The sequence below is a fragment of the Dermochelys coriacea genome, chromosome 4 (assembly GCF_009764565.3).
Source record: "Dermochelys coriacea isolate rDerCor1 chromosome 4, rDerCor1.pri.v4, whole genome shotgun sequence".
Classification (NCBI taxonomy): Eukaryota; Metazoa; Chordata; order Testudines; family Dermochelyidae; genus Dermochelys; species Dermochelys coriacea.
In genome coordinates, this window is record NC_050071.1 from 109241937 (window position 1) to 109267867 (window position 25931).

At 40.8% G+C, this 25931-nt stretch overlaps 1 protein-coding gene and 1 non-coding gene across 5 annotated transcripts; one reads left to right on the top strand and one right to left on the bottom strand.

Moving 5' to 3' along the window:
• The first annotated feature begins 1440 nt into the window (after nucleotides 1–1440).
• TRNAE-UUC lies at nucleotides 1441–1512 on the top strand. Its single transcript has one exon. It is a non-coding gene; the product is annotated as a tRNA-Glu (tRNA).
• Nucleotides 1513–7637: 6125 nt separating this feature from the next.
• On the bottom strand, nucleotides 7638–25652 carry ZCCHC4 (zinc finger CCHC-type containing 4). Of its 4 annotated transcripts, XM_038399994.2 has the most exons (13): nucleotides 25256–25562; nucleotides 24763–24881; nucleotides 23288–23370; nucleotides 22169–22444; nucleotides 19681–19761; nucleotides 19304–19376; nucleotides 16993–17143; nucleotides 16380–16480; nucleotides 12920–13041; nucleotides 12619–12694; nucleotides 12006–12057; nucleotides 11296–11440; nucleotides 7638–8695 (listed from the first exon to the last, which is right to left on the bottom strand). In XM_038399994.2, exons 1-13 carry the CDS (start codon nucleotides 25401–25403, stop codon nucleotides 8560–8562), a joined length of 1563 nt encoding a protein of 520 aa, XP_038255922.1. In that variant the 5' UTR covers nucleotides 25404–25562; the 3' UTR covers nucleotides 7638–8559. The 4 variants fall into 4 exon arrangements, 3 of the variants coding, with proteins under 3 accessions (XP_038255922.1, XP_038255924.1, XP_038255923.1); XM_038399996.2 differs by lacking the exon at nucleotides 22169–22444 and having other exon boundaries at nucleotides 25256–25652; XM_038399995.2 differs by lacking the exon at nucleotides 12006–12057 and having other exon boundaries at nucleotides 8575–8695; nucleotides 25256–25440.
• Nucleotides 25653–25931: the final 279 nt, after the last annotated feature.

Here is a 25931-nt window from a genome sequence, read left to right on the forward strand (position 1 = left end):
CAGTGAGGCTGGAGAGAGCTGCAGCAGGCCAAGTTGCTTTTGAGCGGGAGCCTTCCGAAGACACCCGGCATGACAAACTGTGCATTGGATACCACAGGATGGTTATACCAATAAAATAAAAACTAGCAGGATCTTATTAAAGGGGATAAGGCAACATGCCACATTTATTGTGAATACAGAAAGAATCAGAGTAAGCAATCAGTTATAGCTATAACATCTCGTTCACTCACACACATACACACAAGTTCTGCAAAGTTGTTATAGTTACCAGTTGCTCGTGCCAAGTCACTGGCCAGGTGGCCTGGACATGAGGGTGGAGCAGGGCCTTGTCAGATGTGCATCCAATGCTCCTGGGGGTTTGCAGAATCAGACCCAAAGTCCTCAGTCTTCCAGGTCTTATAGGGATTTATTCTCATACCAGTTTATAGTGTTTGCTTCATCATGCTGTTTTCATGTTTGAAGTGATAATCGCTGTTCTCATGTTTGAGGTGATAGTCAATCATGCAGATGACACAGCAGTGACAAAATGACAGTATATTGTTATCTTGTTCTTCGGTTCTTCCGCCCTCTTGTCCTTGGGGCAAGTATGCCCTCAGGGTTATCAGGCTATCTCGTCCGCTGCTTTCTTTAGCCAGATGATCTTATTTTAAGGCTGGCACCTCAACCTTTAATCTTTCATTCCTCATTCAATCATACATACATACATACAATCACACTCACTCCAACGTATATCCTGTCACATCTGCATTTTATCATCTACCCATCCTTTAATATAACCATTCCAAAATCAGTGGGACATGGCAGACTTCAATAAGTCTATTCATCCCACTTATTATAGCTAAAAGGAAACGAACAAGATAAGCATGCAAGAGTGAGGGGTTCACACATCTTATTCCAGAGTTCAGGAAAACAAAGTTGTACCAGCCATAAAGGACAGCTGTTATCTTGTTACTTTTAGAACAATCTCTGTCTCTGGATGTGCTTCTACAATTAACACTGATCGTGTAAAACTGACTGGCAATTTCAATCAACACAGACTCAGCAGGGTGGTTGAGAAACATATTTCTTTCTAATGGTCAGGCCAAATTCTGGGGTTCTGCTGTGGAGTCACTCTTTCTTACATTGCCCATATCAGAAATATACCAGTTATCAATCTAATCCAACATAACCATATCAGAAGGATGAACATGGGGATGCAGGGTGTTCCCCTGAGATACAGAGTGTCACAGTGGGGCTAGGGGTAGGCTTCTCCTTTGTCTTTCCCGTATGCTGTATCAGCTATAAATATCTTACTGGTATGGCGTATCGGACTGTACCACTGTACTTGCACCACTGAATGTTACATACATTATAACAGGACACAGATAAGTGAAAACAATGTAATAGCAAACATTTACATTGTATATACTTCTGTAACTATATAACTTCTCAAATATCAGCTCCCATATGGTCTAGTGGTTAGGATTCCTGGTTTTCACCTAGATGGCCCGGGTTCAACTCCCAGTATGGGAATAGTGAAATTTTGGGGATTGGACTAGATGACCTCCTGAGGTCTCTTCCAACCCTAATCTTCTATGAAATGAGAAAGAATCCTTGTATAATCTGACTGAAAAACTTTAGCAGAAAAGTACTAATTCTTGCACATTTGAATCCAGAGGCAACTCTCGATTTAGTCCTGAGTGGAGCGCAGGATCTGGTACAAGAGGTAACTATAACAGGACTGCTTGGAAATAGTGACCATAATATAGTAACATTTAACATGCCTGTGGTGGGAAGAACACCACAACAGCCCAACACTGTGGCATTTAATTTCAGAAAGGGGAACTACGTAAAAACGAAGAGGTTAGTTAAACAGAAATTAAAAGGCACTGTGACTAGAGTGAAATCTCTGCAAGCTGCATAGACACTTTTCAAAGACACTATAATAGAGGCTCAACTTAAATATACACCCAAAATTAAAAAACACAGTAAAAGAACTAAAAAAGAGCCACCGTGGATTAACAACCATGTAAAAGAAGCAGTGAGAGATAAAAAGGCATCTTTTAAAAAGTGGAAGTCAAATCCTAGTGAGGTAAATATAAAGGAGCATAAACACTGCCAAATTAAGTGTAAAAATGTAATAAGAAAAGCCAAAAAGGAGTTTGAAGAACAGCTAGCCAAAAACTCAAAAGGTAATAACAAAATGTTTTTTAAATACATGTGTCCATACAGGAATTATACATACTTTATAAAGCCATTACTATAGGTTCCTTGGTTCACAGTACATAAATGTTGAAATGTTGGGATGTTGAAATGCCAATAGTTATCCTTGGGGACCCAGCCTACCCCTTACTCCCATGGCTCATGAAGCCATACACAGGCAGCCTGGACAGTAGTAAGAGGCAGTTCAACTATAGGCTGAGCAAGTGCAGAATGGTGGAAGAATGTGCCTTTGGACATTTAAAAGCTCGCTAGTGCTGTCTGCTGACTAGGTTAGACCTCAGTGAAACCAACATTCCCATTGTTATTGCTGCTTGCTGTGTGCTCCATAATCTCTGTGAGAGTAAGGGGGATACGTTTATGGCGGGGTGGGAGGTTGAGGCAAATCTCCTGCTGACCAATTTTGAGCAGCCAAACACCAGGGTGATTAGAAGAGCATAGTTAGGCAAGCTGCGCATCAGAGAGGCTTTGAAAACTAGTTTCATGACTGGCCAGGCTTTGGTGTGACAATTGTGTGTGTTTCTCCTTGCTGCAAACCCGCCCCCTTTATTGATTTTAATTCCCTGTAAGCCAACCAGCCTCCCCCATTTGATCACAGCTGGCAAAGGAAATAAAGTCACTATTGTTTTGAAACCATGCATTCTTTCTTTATTAATATTTAAAAAAGTGAGATAACCGACAAGGTAGCCCAGGTGGGGTGGGGTGCGGGAGGAGGGAAGGACAAGGCCACATTGCTTATTGCAGCCACAGTACAAATCAAAGCTGTTGGAATGACAGCCTTCTGTTGCTTGGGCCATCCTCTGGAGTGGAGTGGCTGGGTGCCCGGAGCCTCCCCCCGTGTTCTTGGGCGTCTGGGTGAGAAGGATATGGAACCTGGGGAGGAGGGCAGGTGGTTATACAATGGATGGAGCGGGAGTCTGTGCTCTTGCTGGCTTTCCTGCAGCTCCAACAGATGCTTCATCATGTCTGTTTTCTCCCCCATTAGCCTCAGCATCGCCTCCTGCCTCTGCTCTTCACGCTCACTTAATGCTTTCCTGGCTTCTGCCACTGAATGCCTCCATGCATTAAGCTGTGCCCTATCAGTGCAGGAGGAATGCATAAGCTCGGAAAACATGTCATCGTGAGTGTGTTTTTTTCCCACCTTCTAATCTGTGATAACCTCAGGGACGGAGATGATAGGGGGAGCATAGAAACATTTGCACCTGGGAGGAGATAAAAAGGGAAAGTAAAATTTAAGATGATACATTTCTGAAAACAAAAGGGAGACTCTTTCACAGTGAATCAAGCAATTCACAGCACACAGCGCATGTGCTTTAGGTACAAGGTCGCATTTTGCCTTTTATATTGAGCGCCTGCCAGTATGGTGACACTTCATAAATGGCTGGGCAACAGAATTTGGTTTCCAGGCAGCCATGGTAAGCCTTTTGGTACTCGGGGTTGGCTTCTTCCACCTTCATAACATGTCGGAATGGTTTCAAACTGCAACGCCATCCTTTCCCATAGCAAGCAATGCCGGTTGGCATTTAAAAGGAGGGCCTGCGGTTTTCGCAGTACACACCTCCCCTCACCCCACCACATGGCTATTTTCTGGGATGATCCCTTCACCCCTTCCCGGACTGTGGGGCTATTCTCTGGGATGGTCCCTTTTAGCTAAGCACAAACAACTCATCATGAACGGGGTCCTTTTACTGTTCCCTTACAAAAAGTCCCCTATTTCAACCAGGTGACCATGAATGATATCATTCTCCTGAGGCTAACACAGAAAGATAAAGACCAAATGTTGCTTAAATGCAACCAAAACCCAGGACCATTTGCTGCCATGCTTTGTGCTGCAATGATTCCAGACTACTTGCTACTGACTTGCCATGGTAAAGTGTCCTACCGTGGAGGTCAAAATAAGGCAGCCCTCCCCAGAAACCTTCTGCAAAGGCTTTCAGAGTACCTCCAGGAGAGCTTAATGGAGATGTCCCTGGAGGATTCCTGCCCCATCCCCAGACATGTTAACAGACTTTTCTAGTAGCTGTACTGGCCGCGAATGCATCCCAATTCTTCAGGGCAAATCAAACATTAAACACTATTGCTTTTAAACCCTGTACTGTACTTACAAATGTACATTCACCAGAGCTGCCTTTTCCAGCTTCAGAGTTGGGGATCCTGCCTTGGGAGGTATTGGCCCCAGGGTGATGAAAAGGTCCTGGCCGCCAGGAAGAATGGATTCACCGCTCACCTGCTGCGCATTCTCCTCCTCCTCCTCCTCCTGTTCCTCATCCACAATATCCTCCTCCCCGTTGCGTGAGACTCCCCCCTTGCAGTTGTCCATGGACAGTGGTGGGGTAGTGGTAGGGTCCTCCCCTAGAATGCCATGCAGCTGATCGTAGAAGTAGCACGTATGGGGCTCTGACCTGGAGTGACCGTTTGCCTCCTTTTTCTTTTGGTAGGCTTGCCTTAGCTCCTTAACTTTCATGCTGCACTGCTGTGTGTCCCTGTTGTAGCCTCTCTCCACCATGCCCTGTGCGATTTTGGCATATATATTTGCATTTCTTCTTTTTGATCAGAGTTCAGCCTGCACAGATTCATCTCCCCATACAGCAATCAGATCCAATGTCTCCCTTTTGGTCCATGTTGGAGCTCGTTTGCGATTCTGGGGGGACTGCATAGTCACATGTGCTGCCGAGCTCACCACGCTGACCAAACAGGAAAGGAAGTTCAAAATTTCCTGGGGATTTTCCTATGTACCTGGCTAGTGCAGCAGAGTTCAAAGTGCTGTCCAGAGCGGTCACATTAGAGCACTCTGGGATAGTTCCTGAAGGCCAATGCCATAGAATTGCATCTGCTCTACCCCAAATTTGACCCAGCAAGGTCGATTTTAGTGCTATTCTTCTCGCCAGGGAGGAGTACAGAAGTCAATTTTCAGAGCCCTTTAGGTCGATGGAATGGGGTTGGTTTCATTGGCATTCATTTTAAAAATCTACCTAACGTGGCTAAATTCAGTCTAACCCCATAGTGTAGACCAGAGCTTAGTTGTTTATCAACCTATTTTTTCTTCCTGTCCCAGGATAATATTCTCCCTGTGTTCACATATGTAAAGGAATTTGAGTGAGAGATAAACACTGTACTAGGAAAATTACTTTTTGATAACCCTCTCCTTTTAAGGTTTGAGCATTCAGAACAAGGTATTTGACTGCTTTATAAACTTTAAAAAAAAAACCACCTTAAATTCAGTCTAGCACTCAACTTTGAACCTTAGGCTGCTACAAAACAAAATTTGTGTGAATATCTGATATAATTAAACCTATGTATCAATAAAAAAAATGTAGTATAAAACCCAAACTGACGTTTTTCAATCAAGAAATCAGAGTGAACCTGGATTGTAACCATGGGTGGTGGGTGAACCCCGGGCCCTGCCCCCCTCACCGGAACGCAGAGCCCCCCTCATGCAGCTGCTAGCCTCCTCTCTTCCCCGGCTGTCTGAGCACCCCGAGTCCCAGGCTGGTGGCACAGCCCCCCCACAGCCTCAGAGCACCAGGTGGGTGGGCAGGGAACATGGCTCTTCTCCCCCAGCCCCAGAGTTCTGGAGAGTTGGGCGAGCAACGTGCTTCCCCCATCCCCAGCCCCAGAGTGCCGGGTGGGTGGCACATACCTGCACCTCCAAAGCTCAGGTCAGCCCCAATTAGCTCCAGCCTGGGCCCTGGCCACAGCGGGGAAATATCCCTCTGCAACACAGCGATGGGAAGCAGGAAGGGGTCTTCCTGACCTCAGAGATAAATTGCTAGTTTTAGACAGATAATTTCATTACACTACTGTGTTGCCAATATAAATGCTTAGAGAGATTTACACGATAAACATAATCAATGATTTAGATAATGGTATAGAGTACGCTTATAAAGTTTGAGGACAATACCAAGCTGGGAGGAGTTGCAAGTGCTTTGGAAGATAGGATTAAAATTAATAACGATCTGGACAAACTGGAGAAATGGTCTGAAGTAAATAGGATGAAATTATATATGGACAAATGCAAAGTACTCCACTTAGGAAGGAACAATCAATTGCACACATAAAAAATGGGAAATGACTGCCTAGGAAGGAGTACTTCAGAAAGGGATCTGGGGCTCAGAGCGGATCACAAGTTAAGCATGAATCAACAGTGTAACACTTTCCAAAAAAGAAAACAAACATCATTCTGGGATGTTTTAGCAGGAATGGTGTCAGCAAGACACAAGAAGTAATTCTTCCACTCTACTCCATGCTGATTAGGCCTCAACTGAAGTATTGTGTTCAGTTCTGGGCACCAGATTTCAGGAAAGATGTGGACAAATGAAGAGAATCCAGAGACCACCACCACAAATGATTAGAGGTCTAGAAAACATGCTCTATGAGGGAAGAATGAAATAACTGGGTTTGTTTAGTCTGCAGAAGATAAGATTGAGAGGAGACATAACAGTTTTCAAGTGCATAAAAGGTTGTTACAAGGAGGAGGGAGAAAAATTATTCTCCTTAAGCTCTGAGGTTAGGACAAGAAGTAATGGGCTTAAATTGCAGCAAAGGTGGTTGAGGTTGGACCCTAGGAAAAGGTGGTTTGTCAGGGTGGTTAAGCACTGGAGTAAATTGCCCAGGGAGGTTGTGGAATCTCCATCATTGAAGATTTTTAAGGGCAGGTTGGACAAACACCTGTCAGGGATGGTCTAGATAATACTTGGTCCTGCCATGAGTGCTGGGGACTGAACTAGATAGCCTCTCAAGGTCCCTTCCAGTCCAACAATTCTACGATACTTTAAGCTTTACAGATCAACTTGAAAAAATAACCACCTTTCCAACCCCTCTACGCCCAATCATTTTCTACATCAGAAAATGTTTGAATAAATAATGTTATTTGGAAACACGGAAACAGAGCAGACAACTCTGAACCCCATAATGATTTAGTACTTTTTAGTTCTGCAGAACCAACACATCTCTGGGCAAGTAACGTTCATTTTTCTTCTTGTTTGCACATCAACAGATTTATTATAATTGCAGACCTTTAATACTGATTATGATGTGCAGATGAGAGAAAAAGCTTAACTTTCAGATTCCTGAGTCTGCAGTAACAGCAATTAGAGAACACCATCTTTTAAAACTATAAATTGAGCATATATGCTATGAAATTTAGTGAGCCTTAAAAAGTTACACAAATTATGACTGTGTTTTCTATATCCCTCATCTTCTCTTTCAATCACTGTGGTCAAGAAACAGAGCAAGATGACTGCGGTCAGAAATTAGCAGAGGAACTCCTGTTGCAATTTCATAAACCTGACAAATTATCCCTGTGGAAGATTTTGTTTTGCACACCTTAGCACAACGAAATTGTGCACTGGCAGATGGGAGAAGACAGTGAAAAAATTGTCAATGATGTCTTTGATATTTAATACTAAGTAGAAAATCCATTTCTTGAATCAAACAAGTACAGTTATAAAAATAGTTTATTTCCCCTGCATTTCTCATTTCATTTTCCTCTGAATTTGTTATATTCATGTCTCGCACAGCATCAAGAATAATTTGTATGAGTTTCCTTGAACTGCAGATTTATCACCACTAGTAAATGAGGTTATACATTTAAGTTTAGTTATTTTTAAAAATCCCTGATTTAAAAATATTATAACAAGGGGCACTTGTCTAGGAATTGCTTTGGGGAAGTTCTATAGCACAGGCTATAGAGGTCAGGCTAGAAGATCACAATGGTCCCTGACCTTAGAATCTATAAATATATTGTTAAGTTTATCACTAAAATCCTAAAAATATTTTAACAGCTGGAGAAGAACATCCTCTGAATTTTTGTTGTCTACAATGTGTCCACTGTGGCTAAAATTTAAAAACTACATACATCTATAGTTATCTATAAAGCACTGGTCTCCATTACTGCGGGTGATACAATCAACATACCACTAGATAAATAACAAAAGGCTGACTTGATATCTGACAGACAGATGGCTACAGTGGATGGTGTTGAGAGAGTGTAAGAGTTGGGTGAAAATGTTTGAAAAAAAGGATCAAAACATATGTCTTGTTTTATAAAGGTCAATACCAAGTTAACTGAAAGCTATTAAAATCCCTGTCCCTTTAACTTAATCATCTTGTGTAATATTATTCCACTTTTTATTTTAGCACAGACATGGTTTATGGTGTATATACACCGATTTCTATTTTGCATTTGAAAACGTACACAAATTGAAAGAGCAGCTTGTATAGCAGTTTTGTCCTACTGCCAATTACAAGTAGTAATTTTTAATTCAACCAGATTTTATCTGAAAGATCATATTAAACATTTACAGAAAATGGAAGCAAAAGTTGGCTGTAAAATCATTCACAGTTTTAGGTAACTGGAGATTAACGGGTAAGAGAGTTTTTCTTTTTCTTGTTCTTTATTTTTTTCCTTGAGAATGTAGCATGCTTCACATATGATCTTTTAACGATATCCATTTTTATCTTCTTGTTCTTTTTTAGCCTCTGATTTCTGTCAGCTCTGGAAAAAAAATAGATAGACAAACCCATTACTACATGCTATCAAAGTATAGGTAATTATACATTGTAGTAAACAAATACATAAATACAAGTTAAAAGACTGGACTGTTCATGAGCAAAAACTTAGAAATATTATCACAAAAACAGCTATTAAAAAGGAACATTTTCTTTGAAATTGGATTTGTGAGTGTCTAATCTCCCCCGTGATAAGTTTATCCACTTTAACTCGAACACTGACACAGGATCACATTTATTTTGATATATATATATATAAAATCTTTACTCAATATTATAATTTTAGATCCAAATGCTTATAAATGTTTAAAAGTGTATATCACAGATCAAATATAAAATATGGCAGTTGTTGACACTGCATGTTCAATACTGAACTGCTCTGCTCACTTGACTATTGAAGAAAGTGCACCATGTTTAACAAACATAATAATCTGCATAGAATACAGGAATTAAAACCTAAATAATTAACAAGTGGATTCTTTTCCATCTGTCATGGGCATGCAACATGCTATCAACTAAAAACTACACAATCTTTGTACTAACAATTACATACATTTGCAGGTGTTTACATTAACTAGCAAAGGAATCCCATGATAATCCAACAATTCAATGCACTAGAAACATATGGAGAATAATAACAAACAATGGTCTGTAAGAACTACAGTATTTCAGTAAGATATAGGTCTTTGATCTCACCAAAACCTGCCGGCATGCAAAGTTTCATGGAAAAGCAAGATCACACTTATTTTCATGTAGATTTTACTTCTTTGAGGAAAAATATTTTAGGAAAAAATTACGAATGAGGGATTTCCCTACATTTTGGCTATATATTATTCCATAATTAGAATTATTGGTAAACAGAAATGCTCGACTAAGCCTTGCATTGATATTAGATAGCAAATTACACCTGAGCTGATGTAGTATGGACACAAAATGCTAATATATTTTTTGCGCTGTATATACAGAGGCATCTACTCATAGAATTTCTGCCATCTCACCTATAAAATGGAAAGGTTAAAACACTACATCATCCACTAATAAGTGCACATGCCTTACTGAAGTTCAGTAACTGCATGATCTTATTATGGTCATCTTGGTTCTTCTGCTTTGGACAAAAAATAATGGATTTAACCTCAAAAAGCTAAAGCGTTACAGTAATTGTGGTTCTTAGAGCAGGATCCATGTGGACAAAACATCTCTAGGTTAATATGAACCCCATGTACACAAAATCATTCTTTTGGCCAACTGATGACCATGGAAACATCCAGTGAGAATCCCTCACCCAAATGCATAAAAGCAACACAGTCCCAACTGCTATTCAGTTCCTTCTTACCACCCATGACTGTAAGATGGAACAAAAGTGTCCTTGTAGCTCTATCTAAGGGGTTCTCAAACTGGGGGTCAGGACCCCTCAGGGGGTCAGCCTCCACCCCAAACCCTGCTTTGACTCCAGCATTTATAATGGTGTTAAATATACAAAAACGTGTTTTTTAATTTATAAGGCGGGGAAGGGGTCACCAGTACAAAAGTCTGAGAACCACTTCTGTATCTTCTCTTATTGTTTAGTGTTAGTTATTTAATAGCTAGTTAAGCTCGTTGGCAAATTAAAATCTTTCCTCTCCTTTTTAATAATTACCTTGGTGCTAAGGCAGTGACTATAATTGAGTCTAAGTTTCCAGACTTAGAAACTTGTCTGTCTCAGAGGCCCTTCAATGATGGGCATATTAAAGTGCCTTTATTAGAGAGGGGTATGTGCCTGGAATATGCTCAATATGCAGATCTTTTTTCAAAACACACCCACGAAAGGCCAGACATCTATTTAAAATTGTTTTCATTAGAGTGCTTCAAGTGAGAGACTCTGAAGCTCTCTAGAAAGAAGCTCCTGTCTCTTTTAAGGTCACATCTACACTTTAGCTGGGGGTGTGTGTCCCAGCTTGAGAAGACATATGCTAACTCTGATCACGCTACCGCACTAAAAATAAAATGAAGCTGTGGCACTGTGAGCAGCTAGTTGTGCCAAGTACTTGCCTAGCATCTCCAATGGGCATACATTTTTAGCACAGTAGCTCAATCAGAGTTAGTGCAAGTATGTCTCCTTGAGCTGGAAATTATACCCTCATCTTAAAGTGTAGACAGCTAAGTCTGACTCAGCCAGTTATGGGTCTCCTAAGCTTCTTTAAAACCCAGCATTTTATCAAAACAGGCAGAGTCTCTCTCAAATCCCCCACAAAAGTCAAATAGATTGAGTGAGGGGCTCAAGGACAGGGTGCATGTGCAGTCCCAATGGACACTGTTGGCCAAAATATGACCCCAAATCCATGAGACAATCCATGTGGACAAACACTTGAAGTAGTAGCATCTCCTTTTTACAGACAAGGCTGAAACAGAGAAACGACTTGGCCAAAGTCACAAAGGATGCGGGCAGCAAACAGAATGCGAAATGAAAAAACTCTCAGAACTTCCTCAATTTATTCATTATCACAGACAATTTGAAGTTACTGAACAACTGTTTCCCTACTTCTATCAAATCATTTTCATGAAATAATAGTCATGTCTCACAATTGAGAGGTGCAGTGTTAAACTTACTTGCCAGCTCTTTCAGTCACCGAAAGATTAGGACAGGTGCTGCGTTTGTGACCTGCTCCATTACAAATAAAGCAGACAGCTTTAGCACTCTCACAAGTGTGATCTTGAAGAGCACAGCGATTGCAAGTGTTGCAGTGAATCCAAGCTGAAAAATAACAGGGATTTATGATTTTGAAAAGACTCACAAAAATATATTAAAATTTAAATACGATTCTAACATCAAGAAGTTTACAGATTGCTTGCAATTTAAAAAGGTATTTTAAGGTTTACGTTTAGTTTCTATTTCACCAGCCATTTTTTTGTTTTCACTAAATGTGCTGGGAGAAAAGAAAAAGGGGACTAGGGACTTCCCCATTAATTCATTGCTTTTCTTTTAGTAAATACAAAATCTATATAAGAATATTTTCATGATTCTACAACAAAACAGGAATCAGACTATTTAAGTTCTTCTATAACTAATACAGAAGGAATTTACTGTGCCTTGATTCAACAACAGAAATGTTTTCGCACAGCTGAAATCCACTCAGACAAGCTGAATTTTGGGGGATGTCTATGGAAGTTGTTTTTTTTAGTTTGGTATTTTTGCACTGAATCATTGTGTCTTTTATAGTTTACTATTTTCATTTCTAGTTTTTGTTTTGACTTCTTTGGACTATAACTTATATAGTAAATGTATTTGTATTACTTAGAAAAATATTTTCTGTACTTACAGGGCTTTACGCATTTTTTGCAAAGAAAGCAATGTTTCCATCGCCTTCCATCCTATGAAATAGATTTTGTAAGTAATTTGTTAATTTTAAACACAAATATTTTCAAACATTACTAATGAAATATACACTATAATTTTAAACTGTACTGTACTCAGTGTCTTCCTGGCATACATCACTGAAATATTTCAAAAATATGGCACATGCATGTACATAGGTGGCATACACAGATACCCTGAAAACACAGATCCTGAGCATCCTTTGGCAGCTGTTAGCAGAACTGATGTGCCTTAAAGGGTAGCATATTTTTCTACCTTTCCAAACATAGGAAAAATGGTACATGGAAGCATGCTTTTGATGAATGGGGTCATGAGGGTGAAGGGCAAATGTGTAAACTTCTGGTGTCCTTCTTCCACCCCAAAATCAATCAGGAAAAGGAGACAGAAAATCCCACAGGACCTGATCCATAGCCCAAATCAATAGAAAGCCTCCCATACTAAGCTCCTTGCCACGAAAGATATACTGTCAGTATGAGGACAGGTTTATAACAAGACAAAAGTATGCAAATACATCACTTTACAAGTGCTAAAATTCCTTTCCAGAAAGAGGGACTTACTTTTGATGTACATGAATTGCAGATCTCACAGTGCTGGTTCTCTGAACTAACATATCGCTGACACACAGAGCAAAACCTGAAAAAAGCAGTTACAAAAGTATTGGTCTGCTGTTTGCTCAGAGAACTTTATCAATGGATCAATTCAACAAAAAGTTGCATGAGGAATGCAAATATAGTTTGGTAAATTTAAAATCTCACTATCAAGCTATGGAATAATCAATTTGTTTTTGTTTTTTTTTTTAAATAAAATACTGGCTGGAGTCACTTGCGCATACTGTAAGCAAATCCTTTTATACTTTACCTGTAACCCTCTTCCACAGGAAGTACTATCATACTTGGGGAAATGTTGGTGAAAATACGAACAGGAGACTGTTTACGGCCTGTCTTTCCATGTTTATAAAGTGCATGATTATCATAGTCTACCTAGAAAATGAAGACACAGGAAATTAATTAAATTAGTTAAAAAAAACCTCTAAACTTCCTACCAAGTACTATGCTAAAAAGTGACAATGGCATTTAGCATTTTTATTCCCTTTCTACACCCTCCAAGAGGTTCAAGTTTCTATGAGTTAGACGCCATCCCCAGTGCAAACAAAATAGCAAAATTAAATTATAAACTCTAGAGCAGATATTAAATCATTATTAATTAGTGTGATTATACCACTGGGGGTGACTCAGGGTTCCTATCACTTTAACCTAGTGCATCTTCCCTTTTTATTACACTTTTGCACTGTGCAAGGTTATTTTTACAGTTGCTGCGGAGGAGAGAGATACATCTCCTTTGTTAAAATAATCCATTACGTAAATGAAAACTGCATCCAGTTGCTAAGCCTGGCAGCATGAAAGTTCACAGGCTAAGAAGCATTTCTCATCACACATAAAAAAATTTTAATTACAATTACTATTTCTGAGCCTAGTGCTGGAAACTGGTACCTTGCTGTAGAAACTGTCACCTTGGACACTACCAAAATTACAGAGCCAAAAATGTAAACCTGTTTCCAATATAAACATATACAATGTTTAAAAATTCACTTCTTTCCTCAGGCCGTTGAACTGAAGTTAAGACAGGTTGGAAACTATTTACTATTGCTTGTCTTGGGCTCTCAGCAGTCAGTATCAGAATTTCACAATAATAGACTGCAATCACGTATCAGTCTTTCACAAGAGATGAAGCTCTGAATGAATTTTTCTATCTCAAAAACGTGCTGCATGGTTTATTTAAATAAGCATTTCCCCAAACCACCATGTCATAACTCAATGCAGAAGCAAACACCAGCCCTTGTTACTAGGAAACTGGCTTAATTCAATAAGTAAGACGAGTTTTACCTTCCTAGCTGTAATTTTATGTATCAGTAGTGTGACGTACTCAGATGATAGAGTGGTAAGTACAATAGAAATGTAATATTGTTAGGACACCTAAGTCATTTTACACAATGGTATAAAACATGGATATGTATAGTTCACCCATTTTAGTACAGAATATAAAAACATTTGTTTCACAAGGAAAGATGTTTTAATATATTTCTAACAGACATCCATACAACACAATTGACCTCACAGACACAAATCCTTTGATACAGTACAACACAAACAATTTTACAAAATTACTTCTATCCACTCATGGAGCCAAAACCATTTCATTGCTTTAATCCCTGACGCTTCAAAAGCATTTGCAAAAAGAATGTTTCCAATGGTATACAGATCCCATTTCTAGCCCTGATGGGTTGTAAGAAACAGACCTTCAGCTTTTCATTGGTCCAGGATTGAAAGTTATAAAATTTCACTGGCCTAATGGGTAAGAGAAATTCCACGTTTAGGAAAAGTAAACTGTTTGGGGCTTATTTATTTAAGAGAGCTGTTTGAGTAACTCAAAGAGCTTGTCTACAAAGGGATATTCAGGGCAAGTCTACACTTAAAGTGCTGCATTCATGCAGCTGCACCGATTGAGTTGAGCCACTGTAGACACCAAATATTTTCAGGGAGGTGGATTAACTGTGCTGATGGGAAAGCTCTCTCCCATTGACTTAGTGAAGGGGATTGGCAAACTCCAGCCTGGGGACCACATCCAGCCCACCAGACATTTTAATCTAGCTCTCAAGCTCCTGCCGGGGAGCAGGGTCCAGGGCTTGCCCGGCTCTGGCACTCCAGCCAGGGAGCGGGGTCAGGAGTTTGCCCCGCTCCACACAGCTCCTGGAAGCAGCAGCTTGTCCTCCCTCTGGCTCCTACACGTAGGGGCATCCAGGGGGCTCCACACGCTGCTCCCGCCCCAAGCGTGGCCCCCGCAGCTCCCATTGGCTGGGAACTGCGGCCAATGGGCACTGCAGAGGCGGCACCAGCCGATGGGGAAGCGCACAGAGCCGCCTGGCCATGCCTCTGCGAGGAGCAGAGGGGGACATGCCGCTGCTTCCAGGAGCTGCTTGAGGTAAGAGCTGCCCAGAGCCTGCACCCCTGCCCCAGTCTTGATCCCCCCTCTCACCCTCCAAACCCCTTGGTCCCAGCCTGGAGCACCCTCCTGCACCCCCAACCCCTCATTCCCAGCCCAACTCCAGAGCCCACACGCCCAGACGGACCCTGCACCCCAATCCCCTGCCCCAGCCCGGAGTCCCCTCCCACACCCTGAATTCCTCATTTCTGGCCCCACACCAGAGCCTTCACCCCCTCCCACACCCCAATCCCCAATTTTGTGAACGTTCATGGCCCGCCATACAATTTACATACCTAGATGTGGGCCAAAAAGTTTGCCCGCCCCTTCACTAAGTGAACAGCACAGTTAATCCACCTCTCTGAGAAGCAGTAGTTATGTTGGCGGAAAAAGCTCTCCCACTGACACAACACTGTCTACACGGAGGGAGGGGTGTGTGTGTTAGGTTGGTATAACTATGTTGCTCGAGAGTGTGGATTTTTCACATCCCCAAGTGACACAGTTATACTAATAGAGGTCTGTAGTGTAGATCAGACCATAGAAAAATTAATCCAAATTAACTAAAGGTAGGAATTTAAAATGGAGTAGCTATACTGCATTAAATCCCTGTACGGACACACTCATTCAGTAGTAAAGCAGTCATATTCACTTTGGAAATTAAGTAAATTAAACCGAATTAAGGCCACTTTAATTCTAAATTAGAATGTCCACACAGAGGTTTAATGCAGTTTAACTAATCCACTTTAAATTCAGACCTTACGGCTGGTTATGATGAAAACTTACATCTCTCAAGGATCTGAAAAATCCACCTTTGAGAGACATAGCTGGGTTGATGGAAGAATTGTTCTGTTGATCTAGCTAACATTTCTTGGGGAGGTGGATTAACTACAGCGACAGGAGAACCTGTCCCATCACTGTAATGAGTGTCTACGTTGAAGTGCTCCAATGGTGCTGCTGTAGCATTTTAAATATAAAAACATACCCTTAGTTAATTATTAACTTTCCTGAATGACCCCATGTGGGCAAGCCCAAAGCTTTGTTATATTAAAAACGTCTCAAGTGAGAAGGATTAGTGGATAGCGGCTGCTGAAGTGTCAAAGGAGCTTGATGAAGGCATCACAGTGCTCCACAGTTTATCTGAGAGATCACCAATATACATGTATCAGGTTAAGAAATAACTTGACAGATGCTGTGGTGTTTGCTCTGCTGCACAGTAAGGCATGAAGTTGAAGACAAATTGCCTTTTGCACAAAAGTATTTTGATTATCCACAGTCCAGCCCATTTTAATTTCTAATATATGTAGTGTAAATTAAGAGAATTAATTAGATTTGGTCATACCTGATAATCCATCATACTGAAGCTTGGGAAAAACTCAAGAATGCGAGACTCAAAGAAGTATGGAAATATCCAAAAAATGGGCAACTCTTTGCTGCTGTGATCTATTAATATAAAGACTCAGATATATTTTTTTGCTAAATAAGGAAAGCAGAATGAACTGCATGAAAATTTACTAATACTTATGCACCAAAACCAGTTATGTGTATGAGAATAGCTCACACGGAACCAATTCCATTAAGAGGGCAGAATGTTAGCTAGAACACTATGGGTAGTTAGCTTCCACCTGGACCACAACCAAGGACAGGTGTAAGTGACATTGGTTTAATGTCTTATCCACAAAACAAATATAGAAGAAATTAAAAAAAAAAAAAAAGAAATGAAACTTTGTATAAAGAAAGTGATTTGTTTCAATGTCAGGACATTAGTCAAGAGCTCCTCAACCATCAGTTAAAACATACATTTAAATTTAGCATATTGGTCTTAAATCTTTAGAAACTAGAATGAAAATTTGTGTGCATCAACTCAAGAGTCAGGTACCATTTTAAACAGTAGTTTATTATTACAGGGTGATGAAGTTATTAACTCCATCATCTTATTTGCTTGTAACACATACCTTCCTCTTGTGTCTCTCTCCATGTTGCAATCAGCTTTTTGAAACTAAAAGCCAAGGGCTCCACCAAACCTCCAAATGGGGGATCAGTCACCAATATGACTCCTTCACCTTTCTCTTGATGCAAGAATTTTCTACAGATTTCATGTGCAGCCTGCAGGAGATTCGAGAACGAGCTCAAAAAGTGTAAGGACAGCATTGGGCATTATTAAAAAATGTGGTTTTTATGTGTGTGCAGTTTCCTTTTAGAAGTTTGAAAATGTGTATTGCATTTAAATTTTTTAGTGAATTTAGTGTTTGTAAAAACTGATAGACTGAAAACACTGAAAATGAGTCCTTTATATTTCATAGGCTATATATAGTAAGGATAGCAACAGCTCAAGCTTCCTAACACTGCCCTTCTTATTGGGTCCTAACCCTGACCTGGAGAGATGGAGGCTGCTAGGAGTGAGAGAGTAGCTCAATCTCAATGCCAATTCAATATCTGCTCTTTTCCCTTGGCTGGCAATTAGTGCAAATTATGAATGCAGATGGAAAAGAGCTACTCCACTAGGAATTAGGATAAATTCTCCAGTTTGTTCCATATCATTACCAAATCTATTACTTTTCAGAAACCAACATTCCATTTTGGAGATGGATTTCCACTGACAGACTTTCACATCTAGATTAGTATTCTACTAACATCCTAAACAATCATGTACTGTTCCTTCCCCTATGAACCATGTCCAACTCTGTCGGGGGGGGGGGGGGGGGGCGGGCCGCGGCAGGAATCTTTATAACTACTTCTATTCATAAAAGTGCAGTGGTTCAATAGCTTCAAGTGATTTATTATACTATTATGTATACACTTCTATAGTGCCAATCATTTCAAACTTCTCACAAGTTAAAAAATTAAACTACAATGGGGTGTAACTATACCTAATTCACTTTTTTTTTTTTTAAAAAAGCAAGAAACAGTAATACTTTAATAGAATGATAAAGGATTGGATTTGAACCAAGAAAGCAAGGAAAGTTTATTATGGGCCTGAAACCTCAAATAGCTAGTTTCACTCCTGAATGTTAGTTTTCTTTATTTTTTATTATTTTTGAGTCAACGTTAAAAGCTATGGTTTATGATGCAAAAATATGAAACCTAAGTGAAACCAAACTAAATGGCACCGCTACAGATATATTATTATAAGATGGTATCTACAATAACAATGGCTCCAGAGGAGACTAACATTTATTGTGTAAAATTACTTGGATGAAGGTATCATCAGAAACAATCTCAAATTTGTAGGTTATATTATAGTATAGTTCCACTCTGGAAAGTGACTATAAATATGGCATTGTGGGGTTGCATGTTTCTTTTCAATGATTTCCAGATCCAAAGTGCTCAGTATACCAGTAAAAAGATGTTTTTGCTAACTGTCAACACTACAAATTTGTCCTCATTTCAGACAGTCAAGCTGAGATATTTCGATCTTGAACACTTGTAGTAAATCCTGCCCTCAGTGGACCAGTGTAACCCCACGGTCTTCAGTGGGACTTTAATAAAAAATTCTGTTAGCAATTCACAAGTGGGAAGCTTGTTCCTTCTTCACTGTGTTGGATCTGCAAGACTAACTGGAGTAAAAAGCAGTAGCCAGCAAAAAGGACTCTGAAGACACAAAAGGGAGTAATCTGCTGAGAAGGGTGCAGTCTTTTTTCCTCCAAGTCACTTCTCAGAGTGGATCCTCACTTCAAGCTAGTACAAACAGAAAAATAAGATACAGCAGAACTTGATCACCGAGTATACCAGCTAACAGAGTGCCATCTACTAAAGATCTGGGGTTGAGGAAGAAATTTTCCTGTGGATGGATTATTGTCCATTATAGAACTTCTGACACCCTCCTCTGAAGGATCTGGCTTTGGCCACTGTCAAGACAAGATACTGGACTGATGGGCCACCGTTCTAATCCAGCATATTCCTAACTCTGTTGCATTCCTCTATATTATCCATTTGAGATGCTTTCTTTCTTATGTAAGAAAATAACTTGTACTGACAAACTCTCTCTCTTTAATACAAAATAACTAAAAGTATTTAAAGTAAAACTAACTAAAAATATTTAAGTCGCACTAGTTAAAATAGGCAGTGTTGTCCTTGGATATAATGGTATAAGTTACTGAAGAAATTGACACTGCTATTCTTTGATCTAAAGTAGAGTTTGCTGGGAATTACATTATGGTAACTATTTTATAATATGTTTGACCATATCAGTAATATGGACAAAGTTCTACATGAACAACATACACAGCTTTGAGAAAACATTCAGGAAATTTGACTGGCCCTTACCTCTCCACCAAAGAAATAATGGTTAAACATATTATAGTGGCAGAAGTCTTCCTCTGTGTAAAACTGTGAATACCTGTAAAATAAGTTTTGAATGTAATAGAAAACATAAATAAATTCCTGTAAGTTAGTAATAACATTTAGGGTGAAAACTTGTGAGCACAGGGCCATGACTGCTTAATTACAAAATATCTTGACAGGCTGAGTGCACAGGACAAGTACTTATATTGGCCAATCACTGAGCTAGTTGGAAAACAAGTATAGCACACGGATCCTGGCTAGGGGAAAAAAGAACAGATGGCAAAAATTAAAAATGAAATAAACCACACAGAAAAAATAGTTTGTGTATGTTCCCCAGACAGACACTTAGCAAAACCTACCTGAAATCAATATCTAGCAGAAGGCTTTTAACACTGGACTCCTGTTCTCGTGATGCTTCTAATCGGATCAACTCATGAAGCCTGAGGTAATTAAAGCAAAGCAGTTTAACATGTCATATCATGAGTGCTTCAGAAAATAGTCAACTAGACAAAGAATGACCAATAGTTTTCCAAAGAAAACAACTTATTTTTCAGATGAAATCACACTGAAATCTCCCAAATTCAAGTTATCAGTCTTTCAGTTTCACTACTATTTACAGTTAGAAAGAAATGTCCCATTACCTGAAACAATATTAGAGATTATAAAGCAGTGGAGATTGTTAAGACCATCAGAATTCTCAATATTTTTATTAAAAAAAAAAAAAAAGGCTTCTTGTGTCAAGGAGAAATCCAGTGCACTTCAGTGCCTCTACCATGGAAGACAGCAAAACTCTACTTTCTAATGAAAGATGACTGTTGGAACTTCACTATAATATTTATAAGGTCTTCTCTTCCTGTATCTTCATAAGATCTTCATAAGCTGCTTTGGCAAAACCAAATACCTCAAACCAGAGCTCATGAAGGCACTTTAATGTCAAATACAGACGGAGAGAACCCTTCTGCTAGATACTGAATCATGTAAGAAAAAGAACTAAGCAAATTAGCCTTGTCTACACTACAAAATTAGGTCGATTTTATAGAAGTCAATTTTTAGAAACCAATTTTATACAGTTGCCTGCGTATGTCCATACTAAGCGCGTTAGGTTGGCAGAGTGCGTCCTCACTACCGTGGCTAGCATCGACTTACAGAGCGGTGCACTTTGGGTAGCTATCCCACAGTTCCCGCAGGCTCCACTGCCCATTGGAATTCTGGGTTAAGCTCCCAATGCCTGATGGGGCAAAAACATTGTTGCGGGTGGTTTTGGGTACATGTTGTCAGGCCCCCCTCCCTCCTTCATTCCCTCCGTGAAAGCAACAGCAGACAATCATTTCGTGCCTTTTTTCCTGGGTTACCCGTGCAGACGCCATACCATGGCAAGCATGGAGCCCACTCAGCTCACCATCATCGTAAGAGGCAATTCAACTATAAGCTGAACAAGTGCCGAATGGTGGTAGAATGTGCCTTTGGACGTTTAAAAGCTCGCTGGTGCTGTTTGCTGACTAGGTCAGACCTCAACGCAACCAACATTCCCATTCTTACTGTTGCTTGCTGCGTGCTCCATAATATCTGAGAGAGTAAGGGGGAGACGTTTATGGCAGAGTGGGAGGTTGAGGCAAATCGCCTGTCATCCGATTTTGAGCAGCCAGACACCAGGGCAATTAGAAGAGCACAGAAAGGCACGCTACTGCGCATCAGCGAGGCTCTGAAAACCAGTTTCATGACTGGCCAGGCTTCGGTGTAACAGTTGTGTGTGTTTCTCCTTGCTGCAAACCCGCCCCCTTTGTTGATGTTAATTCCCTGTAAGCCAACCACCCTCCCCACCTCAAAATAAAGTAATTATTGTTTTGAAACCATGCATTCTTTCTTTATTAATTAAAAAAAACATAAGATAATGGACAAGGTAGCCTCGGTGGGGTGGGAGAGGAGGGAAGGACAAGGCCACATTGCTTATTGTAGCCACACTAAAATTCAAACTGTTTGAATGACAGCCTTCTGTTGCTTGGGCTATCCTCTGGAGCGGAGTGGCTGGGTGCCCAGAGCCTCCCTCCCCCCGTTCTTGGGCGTCTGGGTGAGGAGGCTATGGAACGTGGGGAGGAGGGTAGGTGGTTATACAGTGGATGCAGTGGGGGTCTGTGCTCTTGTTGGCTTTCCTGCAACTCCAACAGATGCTTTATCATGTCCATTTGCTCCCCCATTAGCCTCAGCATCGCCTCCTGCCTCTGCTCTTCATGCTCACTTAATGCTTTCCTGGCTTCTGCCACTGAATGCATCCATGCATTAAGCTGTGCCCTATCAGCAGGAGGAATACATGAGCTCGGAAAACATGTCATCGTGAGTGCGGTTTTTTTTGCCTTCTAATCTGCGATAACCTCAGGGACGGAGATGATAGGGGAGCGTAGAAACATTCTACGCTCTACAATTCTGGGGGGACTGCATAGTCACCTGTGCTGCTGAGTTCGCCATGCTGACCAAACAGGAAATGAAATTCAAAAGTTTCTGGGGGTTCTCCTGTGTACCTGGGCAGTTCACCAGAGTTCAAAGTGCTATCCAGAGCAGTCACAATGAAGCACTCTGGGATAGCTCCTGGAGGCCAATACCATCAATTTGTGTCCGCACTACCCCAAATTTGACCCAGCAAGGTTGATTTTAGCGCTATTCCCCTTGTTGGGGAGGAATTCAGAAGTCAATTTTAAGAGCCCTTTAGGTCGACGGAAGGGGGTTGGTTGTGTGGACGCAGTCATTTTTAAAATCGACCTAACGCGGCTAAATTTGATCTAACCCTATAGTGTAGACCAGGACTTAGTAACGAGAATTTTTTGCAAGACATATTGATGCTCACTAACATACCTTGGTGTGCCAACACAAAGCACTCTTTTGAATCCTAGTGCAACAATAAGGTCCAGCAGAAACTGACAGCTTCTATCTGTAAACAAATACTGTGCATTTGTCTTCTTATTCTTCAGTGGACACAAAAGTTGACTGGGCCTTTGTAAACGGGCAATGGAGAGATCACTAAGTATTTGATGGCCAAAGTGTTTTCCCCACTCCATTGGCAATAGCAACTGCTGGCATTCTTGACAAAATTTCCTTTTTGATAATGGCAATAGACCAAACTGCTTATACCTTCAAATACAAGATGAAATGAGGAACCAATTTTAGAAAACAAATGAAGGTATGAAATTAGTCCAAGTATTTTATAAAAGTTTAAATAATATAGTAGCACTATTTTAAAGGTACTGAACCTCAGCCAATTAATGGTTAGGAAAATAAATGTTCAACAGCATGCTTGGGAAAAGCCTTACTTGACAAGAAAAGGGTGTAGCATAGGGGCTAAGTGTGTTGTGAATCTCACCAGAGGCTGGTCTACATAGAGAAGAGCCTATACGAGCTAACGAGCTACTCCTTTAACTTAAGTGGTAGAAGCCTGTTCCTTTGGTGCTAAAGGTTCAAATGACCTTAGTAACTGAAGATATTGGGCCCCCTCCAGACTTCTAGCAGCAACACGGTCAGCAATACCCTTGGACTGGGGCAAAAACTTCTTCTACAAACTCTGGAGTAGGATGACACCATGAAATGTTTGGTAGTGTACATTTCCTTTGTGCTATCCAGCTCACTTAGTTGAGTAATTGGCTTTCATTTTTATATTATTTTCCAACTGCATTCACTACTTGATTTGAACTCCTACTACTGCTGACCTACATTATTTTTATTACCTTAGTGCCCACAATGTGCTAGGCACTGTCCATCTCACACAAAGATACAGTCCCTGCCCTGAAGAGATTACAATTTAAGGAAACTTTTCATGTAATTTTATCTTCATAGTTGATTGATTCTTATTTTCCCAAATCTTGTCTGTAATTTTTCATATTTTTAATTAGCATAATGAAGGGATGATCAGCACATCTGATGAACCTAAACTACCTACATGTTCATATTTAGTAATGAAAATGCACATAGTAACAATACCTTTCCACGTTCTGTCTGTGTGACAAAGAGGGTTGACAACTTCTATTAACTCCTTCTCGTGCTGAAAGTCTAGCTTCTGACACCTGTAGATATAGAAAATATAAACAAAGATATGAACCTAACTATGCTATATGAAAAATTCACACTTCTCTGTTGAAAAAAAAATTATGGATTCCCAGAAGACCTAACATTTCTATTTCAGCATCTGACTATCCCTGCAAAACATCCTACTACTCAGAAGAATTCCCACAATCCCTGCGGAGATCATGGCAGCATTCAACATACTGGGAAGGTGATTCCCTGAAAGAATTCGAACATCCTATGAAAGGATAAATTATCTTCTTTTCATCCTTCTACAATAATAAAACCAGGAGTGGGAAATCAAAAATGTTCTGTTGCAGTGGAGTGACAGAAGGATTTACCCACTGCTAAAGGATGCCACAGTCTTAAATGAGATCCTAATCCCTGTAAGGAGTATAAACCAAGTCCTGCCACCGAGGACAATGAGAATTTTGCCACTGACTTCAACAGGTGGAGGATCAAGCCCTTGTAGCTGTCCTTAAGGTATGACTGGCCCTCCCCAAGTATTTTAAAAATATTTTATTCCTATAAGAAATTCACACTTCCTGTCAGATTTTATTTAACCTTTTTAATGCAGCTGCAAAACATCTATAAAGAAGCGACAAAACCAGTTTATTTAAGCACACAATGGAAGGCTGTGAAGTTTAATGGATTGGGAACCAAGGAACCTATAGTAATGGCTTTGTAAAGTATGTATAATTTCTGTATGGACAAGTCTATCCACTGGCAACACCATTTCACTCCACACAATCCAGCAAATAGCCATCTCACACAGTTTTCAAGTTAGACAACTTTTCATCACTTCCAAACAGCTGGGTTTGAACAGCAGACCAAAGGGTGAAAGGCTTAAGAACTGGATTAATAAACTTCCACGCTAATATCATCCCCCAAGAAGTGAGTTTTAAGATCCAGTTTGAATCATGCAGATATGTTGAGAACAGTATTGGAGAAAGAGATAAGTTACACACTCGTGAATGTGAAGAAATGATAAAACCAAGCCCAGTGGGAAGATATTGTGGCAAGCTATTCCCTCCGAGTTCCACCAATGCTCATCAATCCTGAGTTAACATTTTTTTTAAATTGTCTGAGCAAAGACATACAAATCAAGAAAGGGTGCAAAGAACTGTATTGTGTTTTGTAATATTCACATAGAGTGACATTTAATCTCAGCTGTACTTCCTTTGAAAGCAAATCCTATTTGAAACTGGATCTCCAGAACTGCAGGGCTATTTCACCATTTAGCCCATTCTCTTTGTCCAACAGCTGGAACTTTAGAAATAATAAATGTCATTGCTTCTCAGATAAAAGAAATCTTCAGTTCAAATATATATATACACACACACACACACACAGAAAAAAACCCATTAGCTATATCTTAAATAGTATTTTCTTACCTTTTCATTTTCCCATTGAAAAAAATTACAGTCTTTCCTATCTCTACATGCTGAACAAGCATAAAATCTTCTTTCCTCTTCTTTTCCTTGGCTAATCTTTACAAACAGAAGAGTAGGACCTAAAGAAGAAATGTGCCGAGATCAGTACCTTTAAAAGAAAAAAATGCATTTTTTTCCATTTGTTACAACACTAGTTATAAGGGATTATAGAATTAGATTTGAGATATATTTATGGCCATCCCTCCCCGACCCTCTCTACGTCCCCTCTGCTACAACTAGCCCCCATTCTCTCCCGCCCCGAGTTCCCTCCCCATCGGTCTCCGCTGGCCTCTGCTCCCCTCCAACCAGCCCCCATTATCCTCAGCCCCGCCTTTCCCTCCCCTCTCCTGATATCCCTCCCCAGCCCTCCCTCCGCTCCCCCCAAACCCGCTGCTCCCCTCCCAGGATCCCTCCCGCTGGCCGGGCTCAGGACAGCGCTACCCCCACGACTCACCGTGCGGGCAGCAGGGAGCGGGCCGGCCGGCCTCCTGCCCCAGCAGCACCGCCACCCCCGAGCCGCGCAGAGTCCTCTCGCTTCCGGCCGCCGCATCCCCCACGTCAGCCTCCAAACCCCGCTCCGCGGCTCCCGCGGCAGCCGCCATGCCACCGTCCCGGCAGCCTTAGCGCCCCCCGCCAGTATCGGGTGGTGAGGATTCCGGCGGGCGAGAGAACACACGAAAACCCCACGCTGCGTGCGCCGGCTGCAGCGCCACCCCGTGGCCGGAGGAGCGCCCGCCCCACGTGGGTAGCATCTGGGATTTGCAGCCCTCGTTAAATGACAAACCTTGAGCGTTTTCCTCAGCCCTGTCCCTTCCCTCGCCCCCATCCGCACAGAGAGCTGCGGCTGCACCCGCCCAGCCCAGGCCCATTTTGAAATTGTATTCTCGCACATCTTTTAAAAACATGAAGAAAAGAAGTACTTGTGGCACCTTAGAGACTAACAAATTTATTAGAGCATAAGCTTTCGTGAGCTACAGCTCACTTCATCCGATGTATTTGGTGGAAAAAACAGAGGAGAGATTTATATACACACACACAGAGAACATGAAACAATGGGTTTATCATACACACTGTAAGGAGAGTGATCACTTAAGATAAGCCATCACCAGCAGCAGGGGGGGGAAGGAGGA